The 18,642-nt window shown below is 42.5% G+C and overlaps 1 protein-coding gene across 1 annotated transcript in view; it reads right to left on the reverse strand.

Annotated features, from left to right (window-relative positions):
- LOC126267295 (uncharacterized) overlaps positions 1-18,642 on the reverse strand; it is a 552,396-nt gene that overhangs the window by 132,942 nt on the left and 400,812 nt on the right. The window contains exon 2 of the mRNA XM_049972371.1: positions 8,995-9,268. Within this exon, the coding sequence (XP_049828328.1) occupies positions 8,995-9,268 (274 nt within the window). The remainder of the gene's footprint in view (positions 1-8,994; positions 9,269-18,642) is intronic.

Here is an 18,642-nt window from a genome sequence, read left to right on the forward strand (position 1 = left end):
GGGGCGTGTGTTCCATCACGTTAATCGAGATTACTCCCCTTTCTCCTAGCGCTTGTACTTCGTGTCGGTGGTACAGGAAGCCTGACATATTGTGAAGCGGTGACGCTGATTTCTCGAAAGTGTAATTACAGCAACATGAGAATAGCAATTTCAGTCCCGTCATTAAGTGGCATTAGGCTCTAAGGCGATCACGTAATCGTGACTTCAAGGAACTGTCGACCCGCAAGTTGCAGCTGATCTTTCAATGTTTCACCAAATTCATCACTCCACATACGCTGAACGTTTACTCGTAACTAATCACTCCGCTAAAGATCTCGGTGAAATCTTAATTTTGTATAAGGAGGTTAAAGGACGGAAGACTTACGTGAAGGACTGAAAAATTTTAATCACACTCTCAACAGGGATGGTAAGATGTTTAATGGCCAGTGCAACTTTCGAGTCGACAGTTTCTTGGAGGTTTTAAGCCGGTACTTCAGACTGGTTAATGTAGTTTCGATATAACGTGGCGATTGATAGTTTACACCTGATCTGACAGTAACACATGGGCAGTTTCATTGCCTTTTAATTTCATGTACATTGTAACCTGAAGTCGTTTACTGCTAGATCACCTCATTTGGAATGCTTTTTAATGGATTATATTTGATTTTACTGACGGTCGCATATATCCTGTTACCTGAAGTTAGCTTCTTTGGTATGAAATTTGTCTTCGCCAGTATGTGATTCTACGTGTATGTTTTCAAATGGCTCAAATGGCTCTGAGCACTATGGGACTCAACTGCTGTGGTCATCAGTCCCCTAGAACTTAGAACTACTTAAACCGTACTAACCTATGGACATCACACACATCCATGCCTGAGGCAGGATTCGAACCTGCGACCGTAGCAGTCGCACGGTTCCGGACTGCGCGCCTAGAACCGCGAGACCACCGCGGCCGGCGCAAGTATGTTTTGTTTATTATATTTTTATCTAGTGATTTTATACAACCTATATACCTTGATAATTATTTCTAATTATGATGTAAAACAATTCATCAAAAGGCTCATGTACTTCTGAAGAAGATAATTTTACAGTTATTAAAATCATGGTCAAAGCTAATTATTAAACCTTTATAACTACAACTGGTTGACTGATTTTCTCAAATCATACAGAATTTAATAGAAAATACAAATTTAAAGACGCTGTTATTTCAATATGTAAGGCATAGTTTTCTATTGCAGTACGACAAAATCACTTGCGAATGAACGACTGAATCTAGTTGTTAACAAATAAAATTAATTTCCCAAAAGTGGGAAATGCCAGCTTCTTTTAATAACTTCATTGCTGTGGTACCCGATATTTAAAAAAATCATAACTCATAAGACTTCATGGTTGGTTAAGGGACGTTTTGTGACTCCTTAGTGTGTTTCTCGATACGCAAGCCACCACGTCCCATGTTGGAACGAGGTAGAGCGAATATTGTTGTAATTTAATGGAGAAATCTGTTGCATCCACAATTGTAATTAAAGAAACCACACCTAGCATCCTATCAATTATAGTTAACCAGCTCTATCATATAACTACACAATTATCTATAAAGTTAGTCAACTGAGTCAGTAAGGCTGTAGCGGCAGTTCAAGGCAATCCCACGGTAGTCGACAGCAATGAAGGAACATCTCTTTGTACACAACACTAAGAAATAAGTGCATCATATCAGAATGAACTACTGGCACGGCGGCTAATGTGAACACTGACGTCTTTAACAGCTATTGTGAGAAACGGAAGTGCATTGCAATGGGTATGGTCTTACCTCTTTGTCCGCAGACACTTTTGGTAATTATGATAGGTATTGATTCTTAGTTTGCTTGTCCCAGGGGAATGAACGTAAAAAATGTGTAGTAAAACATATGCTACGTATCTGGGACAGAGGATGGAACAAAACCACAGTAATTACATCACCAACAGCAAGAACAGAAGATTGGAAATTTGTACCTGCTTTTCCATATTGAGTATTTTCATTTTTAATTGAAGAAAATGACAGCTGGAAATTACTTCCTGTAGATGCCCATCTGTGAAAAGTCTCTTAACCGTTCTTGTGAGTTATCGCAGGACTTTGAAGTTTATTTTACTCATTTGTCATTTAAACTCCTCTTAAAGGGGCCGAGTTGACAGCGGTAAGACACAGTCTTCGAGTAAAATCTTAAAATATGCATGTTTCTTTAAGATAAAAATGATGAGCTGCATGAAATGAAATTGATGGTGAGAGTCACTTTTTGTTGTATGGAGATATTGATGAGGCTCCTGGTAAAAGTAAGTGGAAAGATTGAGTAATAATGTGGAACTGGAGAGGACATTAAAGGGAACGTGTTAGACGAGTATGTGCAGTTGATTTTATGGATGGGATGTAGGCGTTGAGAGGTGGGTACTATTGCATGTGGGCGGGGAAGGAATGGAATGGAACCCTCATTTCGAGTGAAAGGAGTAAGGTTACGTTAGTTGTCATGAATGGATTCCGGGGTTATTTCGTGGTCTCAGAGGGGAGTGGGTTAAAATTACCATAGGAAAAGATGTGGAGTGTTTGAGATGGAGACGGAGCGCTTTGATGAAGTGATCAAGTGGAACGCCAGTTTATCGAGGATGGGAGATACAATAAGCTGTTGGGATTCGTGTTTAGGGAAAGTATAGGACATGCAAAGTCTTTGAAGAGATGTGGGAATTTTATTAGTTGGTACAGGTTAGAGATGTGAGAAAGCATTCGGTTACGAAAAACGATACGGAGTGAAGTCGTTCTAGAACTTGGACGGAGCGGAAGAATATGGAAGGTACTGAGGTATATGACACATTTCAGTAGGTGATGGTTTGCATGAGGCACACGTACATGTAAATGAGGGTCCTGGCATTTAGTTCCCATAGTCAGCTGATTAATGATTTTAGTAGTCGTGTCTGTAAGTAAGAGCCAGTTGCACTCTTGCCTACATGTAAATGAGGGACCTGGCGTTTAGTTCCCATATTCAGCTGATTAATGATTTTAGTAGTCGTGTCTGTAAGTAAGAGCCAGTTGCACTCTTGCAAACAAAATACAGCTTTCCTTTGTTCCCGCCACTGCAGATGGTCGGGGCGCGCTTGAAATTTTTCCATGTGCAAGGTCAGTGAGGATCTACCATGTTATTAGTACTCTCTAAGTACTAGAAGGTGCGAAATATTGGTAACGGAGCAACACGGGGTTACAGGTATGTCGTCAAAATCAGAGCAAGCTAGTGATTTGAGTGAGAACTTGTAGAGCGGTCCGAAGTCGAGCACAGACAGTGCGACAACGCATGCGCTCAGCCGCCCAAGGAGACCCAGTTTCCTTGCCTGTCGACACTGTGTTATGGAGGAGAAAGGAATAAGATACATTTCGCGTTTCTTGTTCTACGTTAACATATGCGATCGTACAACGGGCTGTCCTGTGTTCCTATTCCGAGTAAGCGTTACGACGAACCTGATATACCGAAAGAATTCATACATTAAGAACGGTCCGTGAGAACAGGGGCTGTCTACGATATATGCTTGCAGATTCCCTCTAATTCACATATTGTTACTTCATTGTTTCATGCGTGATTGGCCACAAATAGTGGCAAAAACGACATTAAAGTGAGACATTTCTCTATTATAGACCCATTGCAGCTCTTACATATGTCGACGATTTGAAGAGGTGAAATTGGAAAATATCGAGATCTCGATTTGGCGTGTGATTCTGTGCCAAGGAAATTACTATGGACAGCACTGGAAAATGTTGAAGTGTACCGTGGATTAATAGAGTTGGTGAAATGATGTACCACCAAAGCGAGGCAGTTTTGAACGTTGGCGTTAAAGTATCCGAAAGTTTTCAAACAAGTAAAGGACTAAGACAAGGATGTTCCATATAACCGCGCTCATTTAAGTTGTTCTTGGTAATTGCAAAAGGCAGTGCAGAGGTTTGCAGGTGGCAATATAGTATCGACGTTTACATTTATCACTGTCCGTCGACGATCAGGTACTGATGGCTCTGGACATGGCTGATGCCATGTAGCAAATGACAAAGTTACTGGAAGCCTATAGAAAATAAGACCTAGAAGTCGATGTAGATAAAAGAGAGTATCTTGTTGTTGATAGTGGGTAAGGTGAGGATTTGGATTTTGTATCTGGTAGTACTAGCCGGCTGCTGTGACTGAGCGGTTCTAGGCGCTTCCGTCAAGAACCGCGCTGCTGCTACGGTCGCACGTTCGAATCCTTCCTCGGGCATGGACGTGTGTGATGGCCTTAGTTAGGTTTAAGTAGTTCTAAGTCAAGAGGCCTGATGACCAGATGTCAAGTCCCATAGTGCTTAGAGCCATTTGAACCATTTGGCGTTCCGTTCCGCTGAATACAAGAGTGAATGCCATCATCTGAAAAGTACTTAAATCAGTACTTGCGGTATAAATTCACGTGTGAAGCAGCAGTAGCGGGTAGCAGTCAGCTAAAGCTGTAGCGTACCGTATATATTCGTTACTGAGTAACGAGTCTTTCACGAGACTCGAAGTACCATTTCGTTACTGCACGAAAAGTTTCGTTATTCGCGTGTTCGCACCTTGACACGCAGTTCATGCCCGGGCGAGGCGTCGCCGGTAGTTTCCGCATTCCTCCAACATCATATTCTCAACGGAGCGAGCTGTTAGTGAGTATCGAATATACTTTTTCTCTCTTCGGGCGGGATCGACAGCATTCGTTACCCTCCAGTTGCTTCTTTTCAAACGCTACAATTTCTACCGTATAGCAAATTGTCGGCTATTCGATAGATTACGGCTTTAAGGGACAGTTTTCACATTGTACGGCAAGTGTTTCAAACACCACTATAGCCGACCGGCGGCAGTACGTCGCCCTGTCTTGCCGCTGTAGAGACCGGGCATCATTCGGCAGAACTGCCGCGCCTGCGTGCTGTGGTGAACGTGAGGCGTGGAGTAGTACATTGCCTGACACAAAAGCGAATCACGCGGCTGCTACGGTCGCAGGTTCGAATCCTGCCTTGGGCATGGATGTGTGTGCTGTTCTTAGGTTAGTTGCGCTTAAGTAGTTCTAAGTCTAGAGGATTGATGACCTCAGATGTTAAGTCCCATAGTGCTTAGAGCCATTTGAACCATTACAAACTCGAGTCAAATTTACAAAGATCTTGGCAGTACGAGGTGCATTCAAGTTCTAAGGCCTCCGATTTTTTTTTTCTCCGGACTGGAAAGAGATAGAAACATGCGCATTGTTTTAAAATGAGGCCGCGTTCATTGTCAATACGTCCCAGAGATGGCAGCACCGTACGGCAGATGGAATTTTACCGCCAGCGGCGAGAATCAGAACTGTTTTAAATACTTAACATGGCGACGTTTTCCTTACTTGAACAGCGTGCAATCATTCGATTTCTGAATTTCCGTGGTGTGAAACCAATTGAAATTCATCGACAGTTGAAGGATACATGTGATGATGGAGTTATGGATGTGTCGAAAGTGCGTTCGTGGGTGCGACAGTTTAATGAAGGCAGAACATCGTGTGACAACAAACCGAAACAACCTTGGGTTCGCACAAGCCAGTCTGACGACATGATCGAGAAAGTGGAGAGAATTGTTTTGGGGGATCGCCGAATGACTGTTGAACACATCGCCTCCAGAGTTGGCATTTCTGTGGGTTCTGTGCACACAATCCTGCATGACGACCTGAAAATCCAGGTGGGTGCCACAAATGCTGACGGACGACCACATGGCTGCCCGTGTGGCATGTTGCCAAGCAATGTTGACGCACAACGACAGCATGAATGGGACTTTCTCTTCGTCGGTTGTGACAATGGATGAGACGTGGATGCCATTTTTCAATTTAGAAACAAAGCGCCAGTCAGCTCAATGGAAGCACACAGTTTCACTGCCACCAAAAAAATTTAGGGTAACCAGTGCTGAAAAAATGATGGTGTCCATGTTCTGGCACAGAGAGGGCGTAATCCTTACCTATTGCGTTCCAAAGGGCACTACGGTAACAGGTGCATTCTACGAAAATGTTTTGAAGAACAAATTCCTTCCTGTACTGCACCAAAAACGTCCGGGAAGGGCTGCGCGTGTGCTGTTTCACCAAGACAACGCACCCGCACATCGAGCTAACGTTACGCAACAGTTTCTTCGTGGTAACAACTTTGTATGGAGTGTAGCCATGTATGGAAGTGAAACATGGACGATAACTAGTTTGGACAAGAAGAGAATAGAAACTTTCGAAATGTGATGTTACAGAATAATGCTGAAGATAAGGTGGATAGATCACGTAACTAATGAGGAGGTATTGAATAGGATTGGGGAGAAGAGAAGTTTGTGGCACAACTTGACTAGAAGAAGGCATCGGTTGGTAGGACATGTTTTGAGGCATCAAGGGATCACAAATTTAGCATTGGAGGGCAGCGTGGAGGGTAAAAATCGTAGAGGGAGACCAAGAGATGAATACACTAAGCAGATTCAGAAGGATGTAGGTTACAGTAGGTACTGGGAGATGAAGAAGCTTGCACAGGACAGAGTAGCATGGAGAGCTGCATCGAACCAGTCTCAGGACTGAAGACCACAACAACAACAACAACAACTTTGAAGTGATTCCTCATGCTCCCTACTCACCTGACCTGGCTCCTAGTGACTTTTGGCTTTTTCCAACAATGAAAGACACTCTCTGTGGCCGCACATTCACCAGCCGTGCTGCTATTGCCTCAGCGATTTTCCAGTGGTCAAAACAGACTCCTAAAGAAGCCTTCGCCGCTGCCATGGAATCATGGCGTCAGCCTTGTGAAAAATGTGTAAGTCTGCAGGGCGATTACGTCAAGAAGTAACGCCAGTTTCATCGATTTCGGGTGAGTAGTTAATTGGAAAAAAAATCGGCGGCCTTAGAACTTGAATGCACCTCGTATGAGCCCACCTGTCAGTGCGACGTTACACCTCTCTGGCTCACAACTGTTGTTACTGGTCCTCAATATCATGAAAAGTGGCAGTGGGACGCATTTGTCGTTCGAGCTGATGCCACACATGTTCTATTGGCCATAGATCTAGAGACCTTGCTGGCCACAGGAATACCACAACGTCAAGCAGGTGGTTCATAGAGACACGTGTGTGTGTGTGTGTGTGTGTGTGTGTGTGTGTGTGTGTGTGTGTAGACGAGCGTTACACTGTCGAAAAATGGCATCAGGGTAGTGCCATATGAGGGGTGAAATGGTTCAAATGGCTCTAAGCACTATGGGACTTAACATATGAGGTCATCAGTCCCCTGGACTTAGGAGTGCTTAAACTTAACTAACCTAAGGGCGTGACATACATCCATGGCCTAGGCAGGATTCGAGCCTGCAACCGTAGCAGGCGCTCGGTTCCGGACTGAGGCGCCTAGAACTGCTCTTCCACAGCGGCCGGCTATCAGGGGTGACCCAGGATGTCAGTGACGCGCCGTTGTCCTGTCAAGAGTTTCCTCAATCAGTACCCGCCGTGGCCGTGCAATACCCGATGATTCCCCACACCATCACGCCAGAAGTAAAACCGCTGTTTCTCTCCAAAACATTGGAAGAATGTGGAACTTTTCCCCGGGCCGCGAACATACTCGCAGACGATGGTCTTCCAGGCTAGTACAGCACTGTGATTCATCACTGAACACAATACGACACCATTCTACAGCACTCCACGGCTGCAAGTCAGAAGACCTCTGCAAACGCAGTTGCAGCTGACGAATGGGACGGTAATTTCCTAGTCCTGCCGCAGCTAGTCTCCGACCAATGGTGCGGGATGACATAGAATGTCGTAGAATGTCGACGGCAGCCCATTACCCGTTTTCGGATGGTAGACACAGGGAATACGATGTGCTTGGTGAACAATACGGCAATCCTCTATTGTCTCCAGAATGAAAGTAATAGGCGAGGTACTGGCGGAATTAAAGTTGTGAGTCGTGCATGGATAGCTCAGTGGTAGAGCACTTGCCCGCGAAAGGCAAAGGTCCCGAGTTCGAGTCTCAGTCCGGCACACAGTTTTAATCTGACAGGAAGTTTCAATCCTCTGTTGTGAGGATCAGAGGAGATCGAGCGGAAGCTTGACGACGAATATGCCTGCTCTCACGTTTCCCATGCACTCCCGCATCGGGCCGCTGTAGCATCAGAATGCTCCACAAATCTGGATATCGCAAGATTCGACCAGCCGGCCATATGAGGAACACAGCTGCTCATGATCCTATCTCACACGAATACCTGGAACCAGTGTGTCCTTCACAAGGGTCACTCAACATCCGACGCTGTTCACACTTCTTATATTCGTTACCGGGCCTCTTAATAACACGAAATAGGAACAACATGACTGCATTCACGTGGCCGTTTTACCTTTCACAGCGAGTCGCAACTCTAATAATTTGTATACCCGCTGTTGGCATGTACATGTACGATGTTACAATGACATCCCGCAACGTCTTCTGGGTGCTTCCTTTTTCTTTGTCAGGCAGCGTATTTTGATACTGAAACAACTTCAGTTCTTGTACCTTCAACTGTTTCCATTCATACCACTACAGACATGGTGACTTCATCAGGGCGTAGAAGAGAAAGACCTTCTGGGAAAAGAGATCCCACTCTAATAACGCATTCACCAGCACGGTTAAGCCTTTAACTCCTTAGGCTGATAAAAAGTATTTACTTATAATGAAATGAAATGATGGAAGGGCATTTTTGGCCGGGAGACGCCATCACGGGTCTTTCGGTTGCCTAATGCCAGCCACCCTTCTTCTTTGACGACACTTTGGCGACTTGGGTGTAAACAATAGCAAGGATAACACAACACTCAAGCCTCCAGCGGATAAAATCTCCAACCCCCCCGGGAATCGAACCCGGGCCTCGCACATGACTATCAGATGCGGAATACACTACACCTCTAATGAAATTCCGTAACGAAAGTAACGAATAATTAATAGTAACGGGCAAGTGTCTCGACATTACCGAATAGCTGAGGTAAAAAATTTACAGCCGCAGAGTGTCAAGGTGTTCACCTTCTGGTCGAGCGAGATGAGCCGGGCGTCGAGCGCCTCACCGGCTGGTCCCGGCGGAGGTCCGGGGTTCGGGTCTGCTGAAAGTCTGAGGTCGAGGGCGCGCAGTCGCGCGATCACCGCGTCCGTCTTGTCGATGTTGTCGGTGACGCGTGCGTCCAGCAGCTCGACGCGCCGCATCAGGTGCTCGACGGCGCGGTCCAGGTTCTCGATCCGCTGGAGTTTGGACTCCAGCGTCGAGACCACCACCTCGAACACGTTGAACAGGTACTGCTCCCTGCGAAAAGGCCAAACGTGGTTTTTCTCATCACTGCTTTCCGGCCAAAAGATAGTCAATTTAATGACAAACTATTGTGCACTGAGTTGTTACTGAAGAAATTAAGTCAGGAAACTAGGTTCTAAAAATGGTTGCTTTTGTCGTTTGAACAGCAAAACAAGGCAGGAGAGGATATAAAATGTAGACTAGCAGTGGCAAAAAAACTGTTCCTGAAAAAGAGAAATGTGTTAGAAATAAGTATAACTTGAAGTGTTGTTAAGGAATATTTACTGAAAGTTTCTTTTACAAAATACTTTACACACAGCTGTTTACATTTATTTTATTATTACAACCGTTTTCGGTAAATAGCCACCTTTAAAACACAAACAAGGCATATCTCAACTACGTGGCATGTCGATCTTCGACGTGGTAAGGTTACTGACATCGGTTAATACCTCTTCAGAAGTGAAAAAGATGGGCATCCAAAAGGTAATCCGTAATCAAGAGTAAGTAAAACGTTAGTGTGTTAAATATGAAGGCATAATTGTAGCTGATCGTCACATAAATCGTACTCCAGACAATCTGAGCAGTTCTCTTAGACTGTTCGCAGATGATGCTGTAATTTACCGTCTAGTAAGGTCATCCGAAGACCAGTATCAGTTGTAAAGCGATTTAGAAAAGATTGCTGTATGGTGTGTCAGGTGGCAGTTGACGCTAAATAACGAAAAGTGTGAGATGATCCATATGAGTTCCAAAAGAAATCTGTTGGAATTCGATTACTCGATAAATAGTACAATTCTCAAGGCTGTCAATTCAACTAAGTACCTGGGTGTTAAAATTACGAACAACTTCAGTTGGAAGGACCACATAGATAATATTGTCGGGAAGGCGAGCCAAAGGTTGCGTTTCATTGGCAGGACACTTAGTAGATGCAACAAGTCCACTAAAGAGACAGCTTACACTACACTCGTTCGTCCTCTGTTAGAATATTGCTGCGCGGTGTGGGACCCTTACCAGGTGGGACAGGTGGGATTGACGGAGGACATCGAAAGGGTGCAAAAAAGGGCAGCTCGTTTTGTATTATCACGTTATAGGGGAGAGAGTGTGGCAGATATGATACACGAGTTGGGATGAAAGTCATTACAGCACAGACGTTTTTCGTCGCGGCGAGACCTTTTTACGAAATTTCAGTCACCAACTTTCTCTTCCGAATGCGAAAATATTTTGTTGAGCCCAACCTACATAGGTAGGAATGATCATCAAAATAAAATAAGAGAAATCAGAGCTCGAACAGAAAGGTTTAGATGTTCGTTTTTCCCGCTCGCTGTTCGGGAGTGGAATAGTAGAGAGATAGTATGATTGTGGTTCGATGAACCCTCTGTCAAGCACTTAAATGTGAATTGTAGAGTAGTCATGTAGATGTACTTTCAGAAAATTTAAATATTTTTTGTAGGCGATTGTCAACAGCTGTTAGATATTTTATAGACAGATAACGTGGCTATTTGTGTTAGTAAATAGCGTTGTTAGCACTGTCTGGTTGCTGTTTTCTTCTTTTCAAGACTCTTCTTGCACTTTGTTTACAGCCACGATATGAAAATGTCAGTTTTCAACGAAATAAATGTGTAGAAATTGCTTAACACGCAGCTGTCTATATTTATATTATTATTACACCTGGTGACAAACGAAACCATATCAGCTCTATAAAAATTATATATTAAATACTTAAGTTTCATCTGACGAAAAGTTGTAACTTTGCCTTCACATCTATGTAATACGCTCTACCACTGTACTTCATCTTGATTACGGATTGCTTGTGGCAGATCCATCTTTTTCACTTCTTTGAGATACAAGGCTTTCCATGTGGAAGACTAATGTGCTACGAAACTAATATATAACTTTTTACACATTGGAGACAGCTGATAGACGAAACAGTTTGAAACAGTAAAATAGATATATCGACAGATCTCTGTCATGCACTTCCTAAAAAATGTGACAGCTGTTGGTTATCACTCACAAAATATGTTTAAATTTTTTGATAGTATTTGTTTGGAGTGTAGCATTGTACGGAAATTGAATGTGGATGCTAAACAATTTAGAGAAGAATGGAATAGAAAATTTTGAAATGTGATATTTAGAAGAATGTTAAGATTGTATGGGTAGATCGTGTAGCTAATGAGGAGCTTCTGAATCGAATTGGGGAGAGAAGAAAGTTAAGATAACATGTTGTTAAAAAGAGAGATAGGTTCTTAGAACACATCCTCCGGCATCAACGAAAAGTTAATTGCGTAATGAAGGGAAGTTTCTTGAGGAGGGTAGGGGGGGGGGGGGGCGAAAAAACTGTAGAGGGAGACAAAGGATTGACTACAGTAAGCAGGTTCAGGTGTTCTAGTCGGTAATAGTTATGCGGAAATGAAGATCTTTGTACAGTACACTAGCACTGCGGTCTCTGTCAAAGCAGCCTTCAGTCTAAATACAACAACAACAACAACAACAACGATGGATGCATGTTGCAGCAATTAGGCAGAAATGAGAAGTCATGAAATGCTGTGACACACGAGTCTTCCGACGGAAGACGACGACATCTGAGACACACTGCTAAAGCAAAACTTGTCCCAGGAATTGAACTTCTCAACTATTTCGTTGGCATAATCATTTGAGAGCGGATCTAACCCTTGACCCAGTGTTGAAACAAATTCGATATCTCCACTCGTGAAGACCGCATTGTCATGATGAAGTTTCCGAGCGGTCGTCTGCCACTTTTGTGAACTTTTTGACTTCATGTTGTCCCTCAAACATCTTAGAACATCGCAAAAGAACTCTTTAGTGGTCGACTGACCTGGAGGGACGTACTCCTTGTGAACAATTCCATCAGTATGTATCAACAAATATCATGGAGAACTTAATGTTACTCTTGGCTTGTCGAGAGCTTTCTAGCCGGGGCGAAGAAGGATTCTTCCACTGCGACGCCTGCTATTTAACTTCAAGGTCGAAGCCATAAACCAAACTTTCGTCAGCAGTGACAGCCTTTGATAGAATGAATCGTCTTGAAACAGTTTTTTAAGTTACCTGCAGACTTTCAAACCTCCCCCCCCCCCTCCCCTCCCTCCCGTCTTGATTCACTTGTAGTACAAACGTTCAATATTTCTGACAGAATAAGTTCACATGCATTATATTTATTCCCAAGATATTGTGTAGATCTTAATTTGTCTGTCTAAGACTTTGCAGAAACAGGTCTCCCACCTTCTGAACGTTTTTTTCGTATGATGCCAGTTTACCGACGATCGAAACCATCGTCGTCATCGGCGATGTTTGCCCGTTTCTGACACACTCGTATCAGTTTAAGGCCTTATCTGACATACAGCTTTGTCTCCAAGAACATGCTTCAGAATTTATTGCCCTTCTGCAGTGGTTTCTCCAAGATCAAAACTACACTGTAAATGGGCACGCTGTCCTTGCAACACCGCAAACTCACGGAAATACATCTAACAATAGCAGTCAGGTCGTAGCCATTTTGCCCCACTGTTTCAAGAAGTATGTGTGGGGGAATGCTTAGCAGCCTTTCAGAGTAGTCATAACCATTTGCCCGTAAAGCTCAACTTTTGAACTTAATCTCTTATTTACTATAGTTTCCGACTACCATTTCAAGTGTCGATTACAGAACGACACGCTGTCATATCTTAACCTTCATTCCTTTTCGACTATTGATTATTAGAAAAATTACACACTATCTCTCGCATTCGATAACAATCTCGTTATCACTTAAAGTAACAGTAGCTGAGTCTGTAGCGATACATGTCGATTTGGACTGTAGAGCGTCCACTGCCTATGACGCCAGTAAGGAACGCCGTGGTTTTGCTTTACGTCGCAGTTTTACGATCATCACTTGTTTTAGAGTTCTTGGTGAAAGACTGTAGTTTAGTTATTACAGGAGAACACACTCCCGTCGATTTTCAAAACTTATAAATTCACTCGACTTTTATTGCAGTTTCTCAGTTAACTTTCTACTACAACACTGATACAAAGATTTTATTCATTCCGTCTGGTGTAAATGAAACAAAGAATCTGCAATAAATAAATAAATCGTAGGAAAAACGTCGAAGTGTATAAGAATATTTGCTTCGGGTGTGAGTCCTGACATACGGAAAACGTGAAGGAACGTCACAGATGCTGGAACATTCTGAAAACGATTGCAACTTCGCCCAGTATTCTTTACACACTATTAGTGAATATTCCACGGAAGTCGAAATAAAGAACTGAGGAAGGAAACGGCATAGTTTAAAAGACTGAAAAATCTGAGTTAAGAAAACAATAACTAGCTTCAGAAAAGCCACCTGGTACTGATACAGAATTATCAAAAGCAAGTTGTTTTCTTCTCCGCCTCCGAAGCTGAGTGCACAGCACAGCTGACTGCCGTATGGGAGACCCGGATTCCATTCTCGATATCTTCAGGGAATTTTCCTTGGTGGGATGATTGCACTTTGCCTCATGAGGCCAACAGAGGAACTACTCGATCGATTAGTAATGGTTCCAAGGTCATGAAATGCGAACCTACCGTGAGAATAGTGTGCTGATCACATGCTCCTAAAGCTGCCAGAATAGCTAAAGCAATAAACTAAAGCATTAAATGGTTGACCAGACATCAGACATACAGTATCTAAAGAAACTTTCTTTCTCAAGTGCGTTGTCAAGACTGGTACCAATGGACGTGTTTCTTCGCTTGTGCTAGATAACGCCATTCCGAGAAGTACGTCGTAATCGAATCATATTTAGAGTCACCTGGGAGCTTGCAAAGACTCAAGGACGCTGTTCGGAAACGATGAAAGTAAGCTGCACGAGCGATTTACTTAATGAACGGTAGTAAAGTTCCTTATTACTGATTAGTACTCATTGCTACTTCAAAGTATAAACGCGAACAATTGGCATAAAGCGAAATTAATATACTGTATTATACAGAAAAGGCTGATTGTAGGATTCCGTGAAATCACATGTAACTTCCGGAAAGAAGCTGACGGAAAACAAACAGCGCCTGCTGTTCCAAGCCGAAACTCTTCCCGGAAGCCGTCAGTGTGGAACAGACCAGAGGAGGAACCAGTAGAACTCTCACTGCTTTAGGCGGAAATCTTCCGCTCTCCCGTTTTCTACATTTTCACTTGTGACGCTTTTTAAATCTTGTGTAAATGTCTGTACTCAGCGCATCTTGGGCAATCCGGTAGTCGGGCCATGTTTGGAATGACTATGCGATTTTTCGTTCTTGTAGCTTCGAACCCACGAAAAGGAAGGAGAGGGTGTGTCCTAGAACAAGCTAATTGGTAGCTAACTCAAAAGAAGAAGATAATCCTTTACAGCATACGTTACCCATTCAAATGGAAGCTATTAGCAATCCAGTCATTAGTCTGGTGTTAAACAAGCTTTATTCAAAGCTATATATACGACACTGTATCACTCGTGTTCACTGATCTAATGGGCAAATCCTTTGACCAAAAATAGCAACATCCGACTGTCATGAAAAAGAGTGTTCTTCGCCAAGGGGCTGTACATTGTCCGTTGTTCAGGTACTAAGCTTTCTACTAAATTTTGTGTTGCGAAGTTGCAGGGGGTGGACGAAAAACAATATTCACAACCATGCCTAAAACGGTGTAGGAAAACCGTTGGCATACGGAACAACTTCCATTCGTCTCGGAATAAATACAGTTCCTGTGTGGATGTGAAATGAATCTTATATCGTTCTTCCCGCAAGTTGAGGTAACGATGAAGGAGATGGACAGCGACCACGTACACTTCTCTCCAGAGTAGACAACATAAGTTCAAGAATATTGAGACCTGGTGAATATGGTGGCCAGGGCAGATGCGACCATTCATTCTCGTGCTCACAAACCAGTCGTGGACGATGCTAGGTATGTGAACAGAGGCTCTGTCGTCTTTGGACGCAGCAGCACCATTGGGGAACGATCATTGCTCCACGAGATGACCAGCCAAAATTGCCACATAATTCTTGAAAGTATTTCGATATTACAGACTGACCGTGGGGTCTGTGGAACACCATGATATGGCTGCCCAAACCATCATCGAAACCCCGCCATGTCTCACTCTTGGGGTGCAAACTCGGCCAGAAGTTCGAAACAGTGTGAAATAGGACTCATGCAATCAAATAACAAACCATAGCCCAGGTTTTATTGCTTAGGCAACACTTTCTCCTCGTACAGGCGTTTGCGTCCCAGACGAATGGTCCTCGAATCCCACCTCGCCCTGTAGTTCCCTACTTCCGGTGCTCCCTTCGTGTTGTTATGGTGCTTACAGGGTTCGTGAATGCGACATTCACTTCTGCAGTGACCTCGTCGTCACAATTTCTTCAGTGATCGTCGGTCACGATCACTCAACGCGCACTTCCGTCCGCGTTTTCACTTAACGAAGGATGTTTTCCCACTTTTCCTCTATGTGGTATAAATCTTAGATAAGGTGCTCTTGGAAAAGAAACAACTTCATCCACCTTGGTTACAGAAGCACCCACCATACGAGCACCAGTAATTTTGCCACGTTCGAATTCAATTAGCTCCGGCATAACCACACAGAACACTGCTACGACGGCGACTGTCACGAAGTATTGAGGAAATTTCTCAGATTGTACAATAACACAACCTGCGGCTAGAACCTTCAGTTATGTTAAGGGGGGTAGGACGTCAAACGGGCCGACTTGGAGCAGGACAGGCACCACAGGACATTTTATTTTCTACTGTCTATACTTTTACAAATAAATTCATAAAACTTTGTCAGCATGACCAGGAAGGATTCAGGATTCACACTATAGTTTGGACAAGAAGAGACTAGAAGCTTTCGAAATGTGGTGCTACAGAAGAATGCCGAAGATTAGATGGGTAGATCACATAACTAATGAGGAGGTATTGAACAGAATTGGGGAGGAGTTTGTGGCACAACTTGACAAGAAGGAGGGACCGGTTCGTAGGACATGTTCTGAGGCATCAAGGGATCACAAATTTAGCATTGCAGGGCAGCGTGGAGGGTAAAAATCGTAGAGGGAGACCAAGAGATGAATACACTAAGCAGATTCAGAAGGATGTAGGTTGCAGTAAGTTCTGGGAGATGAAGAAGCTTGCACAGGATAGAGTAGCATGGAGAGTTGCATCAAACCAGTATCAGGACTGAAGACAACAACAACAACAACAACAGCAGCAGTAGAAGTGCAAAAACATAACAAAATAACTTTTTTTAGATATGAAATTTCATCATTTTTTCACTTACTGTTGGCTGCATTTGTTGCTATAGGTACATTTTTCTTCACAATTAAGAGAGATTCTTTGATGAATTTTGCACAGCATACAAACTATACTTACATGTGTATGAAACTCTTGAATTTTCCAAATCTCTTAAGAACTGTGGTGAAAATTGAGGTAATTAACTATGAAATTTGTGTTTTTCCAAACATAAATTTTAAACGTAATAGTTGATTCATTTTTTCATAAATTAAATAAATTTTAGGGTTTCAGACACCTGTAAGTATGGTTTGTATGCTGTGCAAAATTCATCGAACAATCTCTCTTACTTATGAAGAAAAGTGTACCTATAGCAACAAATGCAGCCAATAGTAGGTGAAAAAATGATGAAATTTCACACGTAAAAAAATTATTTTGTTATGTTTTTGAACTTCCGCCGCTACGAGTGTGAATCCTGAATCCTTGCTGGTTATGCTGACCCCCTTAAGGGGGGTAGGACGTCAAACAGGCCAACTTGGAGCAGGAGAGACACCACAGGACATTTTAATTTCCACTGTCTATACTTTTACATAAAAAAATCACAAAACTTTGTCAGCATGACCAGGATGGATTCAGAATTTACACTTGTAGCAGGGGAAGTTCGAAAACATAACGAAATATTTTTTTTTACATGTGAAATTTCATCATTTTTTTCACTTACTAATGGCAGTATTTGTTGCTATAGTTACACTTTTCTTCATAAGTAAGAGAGATTCTTCGATGAATTGTGCACAGCATACAAACCATACTTAAAGGTGTATGATACTCTAGAATTTTCGGAATCTATTCAAAACTGTGGTAAAAATTGAGATAATTAACTATAAATTTGTGTTTTTCCTAAACATGAAGTTTAAAATATAACCATTCGTCTTCCCATAAATTAAATAAATTCTAGGGTTTCATACACCTGTAGGTATGGTATGTATAATGTGCAAAATTCATCGAAGAATCTCTCTAACTTATGAAGAAAAATGTACCTATAGCAACAAATGCAGCCATTAGTAAGTGAAAAAATGATGAAATTTCACACGTAAAAAAAACTATTTTGTTATGTTTTCGAACTTCCACTGCAACGAGTGTGAATCCTGAATATTTCCTGGTGATGCTGACAAAGTTTTTTGAATTTATTTGTAAAAGTATAGACACTGGAAATTAAAATATCCTGAGATGCCTCTCCTGCTCCAAATCGGCCCGTTTGACGCCCTACCCTCCTTAAAGCATGCATTTCCCGCGGAGTTTCTATATTTTTGCCTAGCCTCTGTATTTGAAATAATATCATATTATAGTTCCCCCTCACGATCGTCACAAGAACCGAATGATCATAAATGATCGTGGAATTGGAAAGCAACTAAAATCACTCGATAGAGTGAAATCAAGTGGGTCTGGAAACTTTCCCGATATATTCTACATCAGTTATGCGAAATGTATAAGGCCTCTCTTCTAACAGTTTATGGCAGATGTCGAAAGGAACGAAACGATTCGGTAAATGACAAATTGTTCGTATGTTTTACCCAGTAGAGTAACAAGATGAATGCGGAGCCCCATTGCTTTATGCTGCTGACGCGTTTGTTGTCATATTATAGAATGTGTTTTGTTCGCATGTATTTTTATGTCTTACTTTTAAGAGCAAACGCATATTGTGCGAGTACCGGTTGAGTGAAACCTAGACGACTCCCTTTGTTGCCGAATTCTAGGATAGGTTGTAGATAGCACAGCGTATTACGCTGTCTGTCGAATTTACAACAGATTGGATTTGTGATTTCCTGTCAGAGAGGTCACAGTTCGTAGTAATTGATGGAAAGTCATCGAGTAAGACAGAAGTGGTTTCTGGCGTTCTCCAAGGTCGTGTTATAGTCCCTTTGCTGTTACTTATCTATATAAACTGTTTGGGAGACAGCTGTTTTAGGGCGTTTGCATATGACGCTGTCATTTATCGACTAATAATGTCATCAGAAGGTCAAAACAAATTGCAAAACGATATAGAAAATATATCTGAATGGTGCGAAAATTAGCAGTTTGACCTTAAATACGAAAAGTGTGACGTCATCCACATGAGTGTTAAAAGGAATTGGTTAAACTTCGGTTACACGATAAATCAGTCTAATCTAAAAGCCGTAAATTCAACTA

This window comes from Schistocerca gregaria, chromosome 4, assembly GCF_023897955.1.
Source record: "Schistocerca gregaria isolate iqSchGreg1 chromosome 4, iqSchGreg1.2, whole genome shotgun sequence".
Lineage (NCBI taxonomy): Eukaryota > Metazoa > Arthropoda > Insecta > Orthoptera > Acrididae > Schistocerca > Schistocerca gregaria.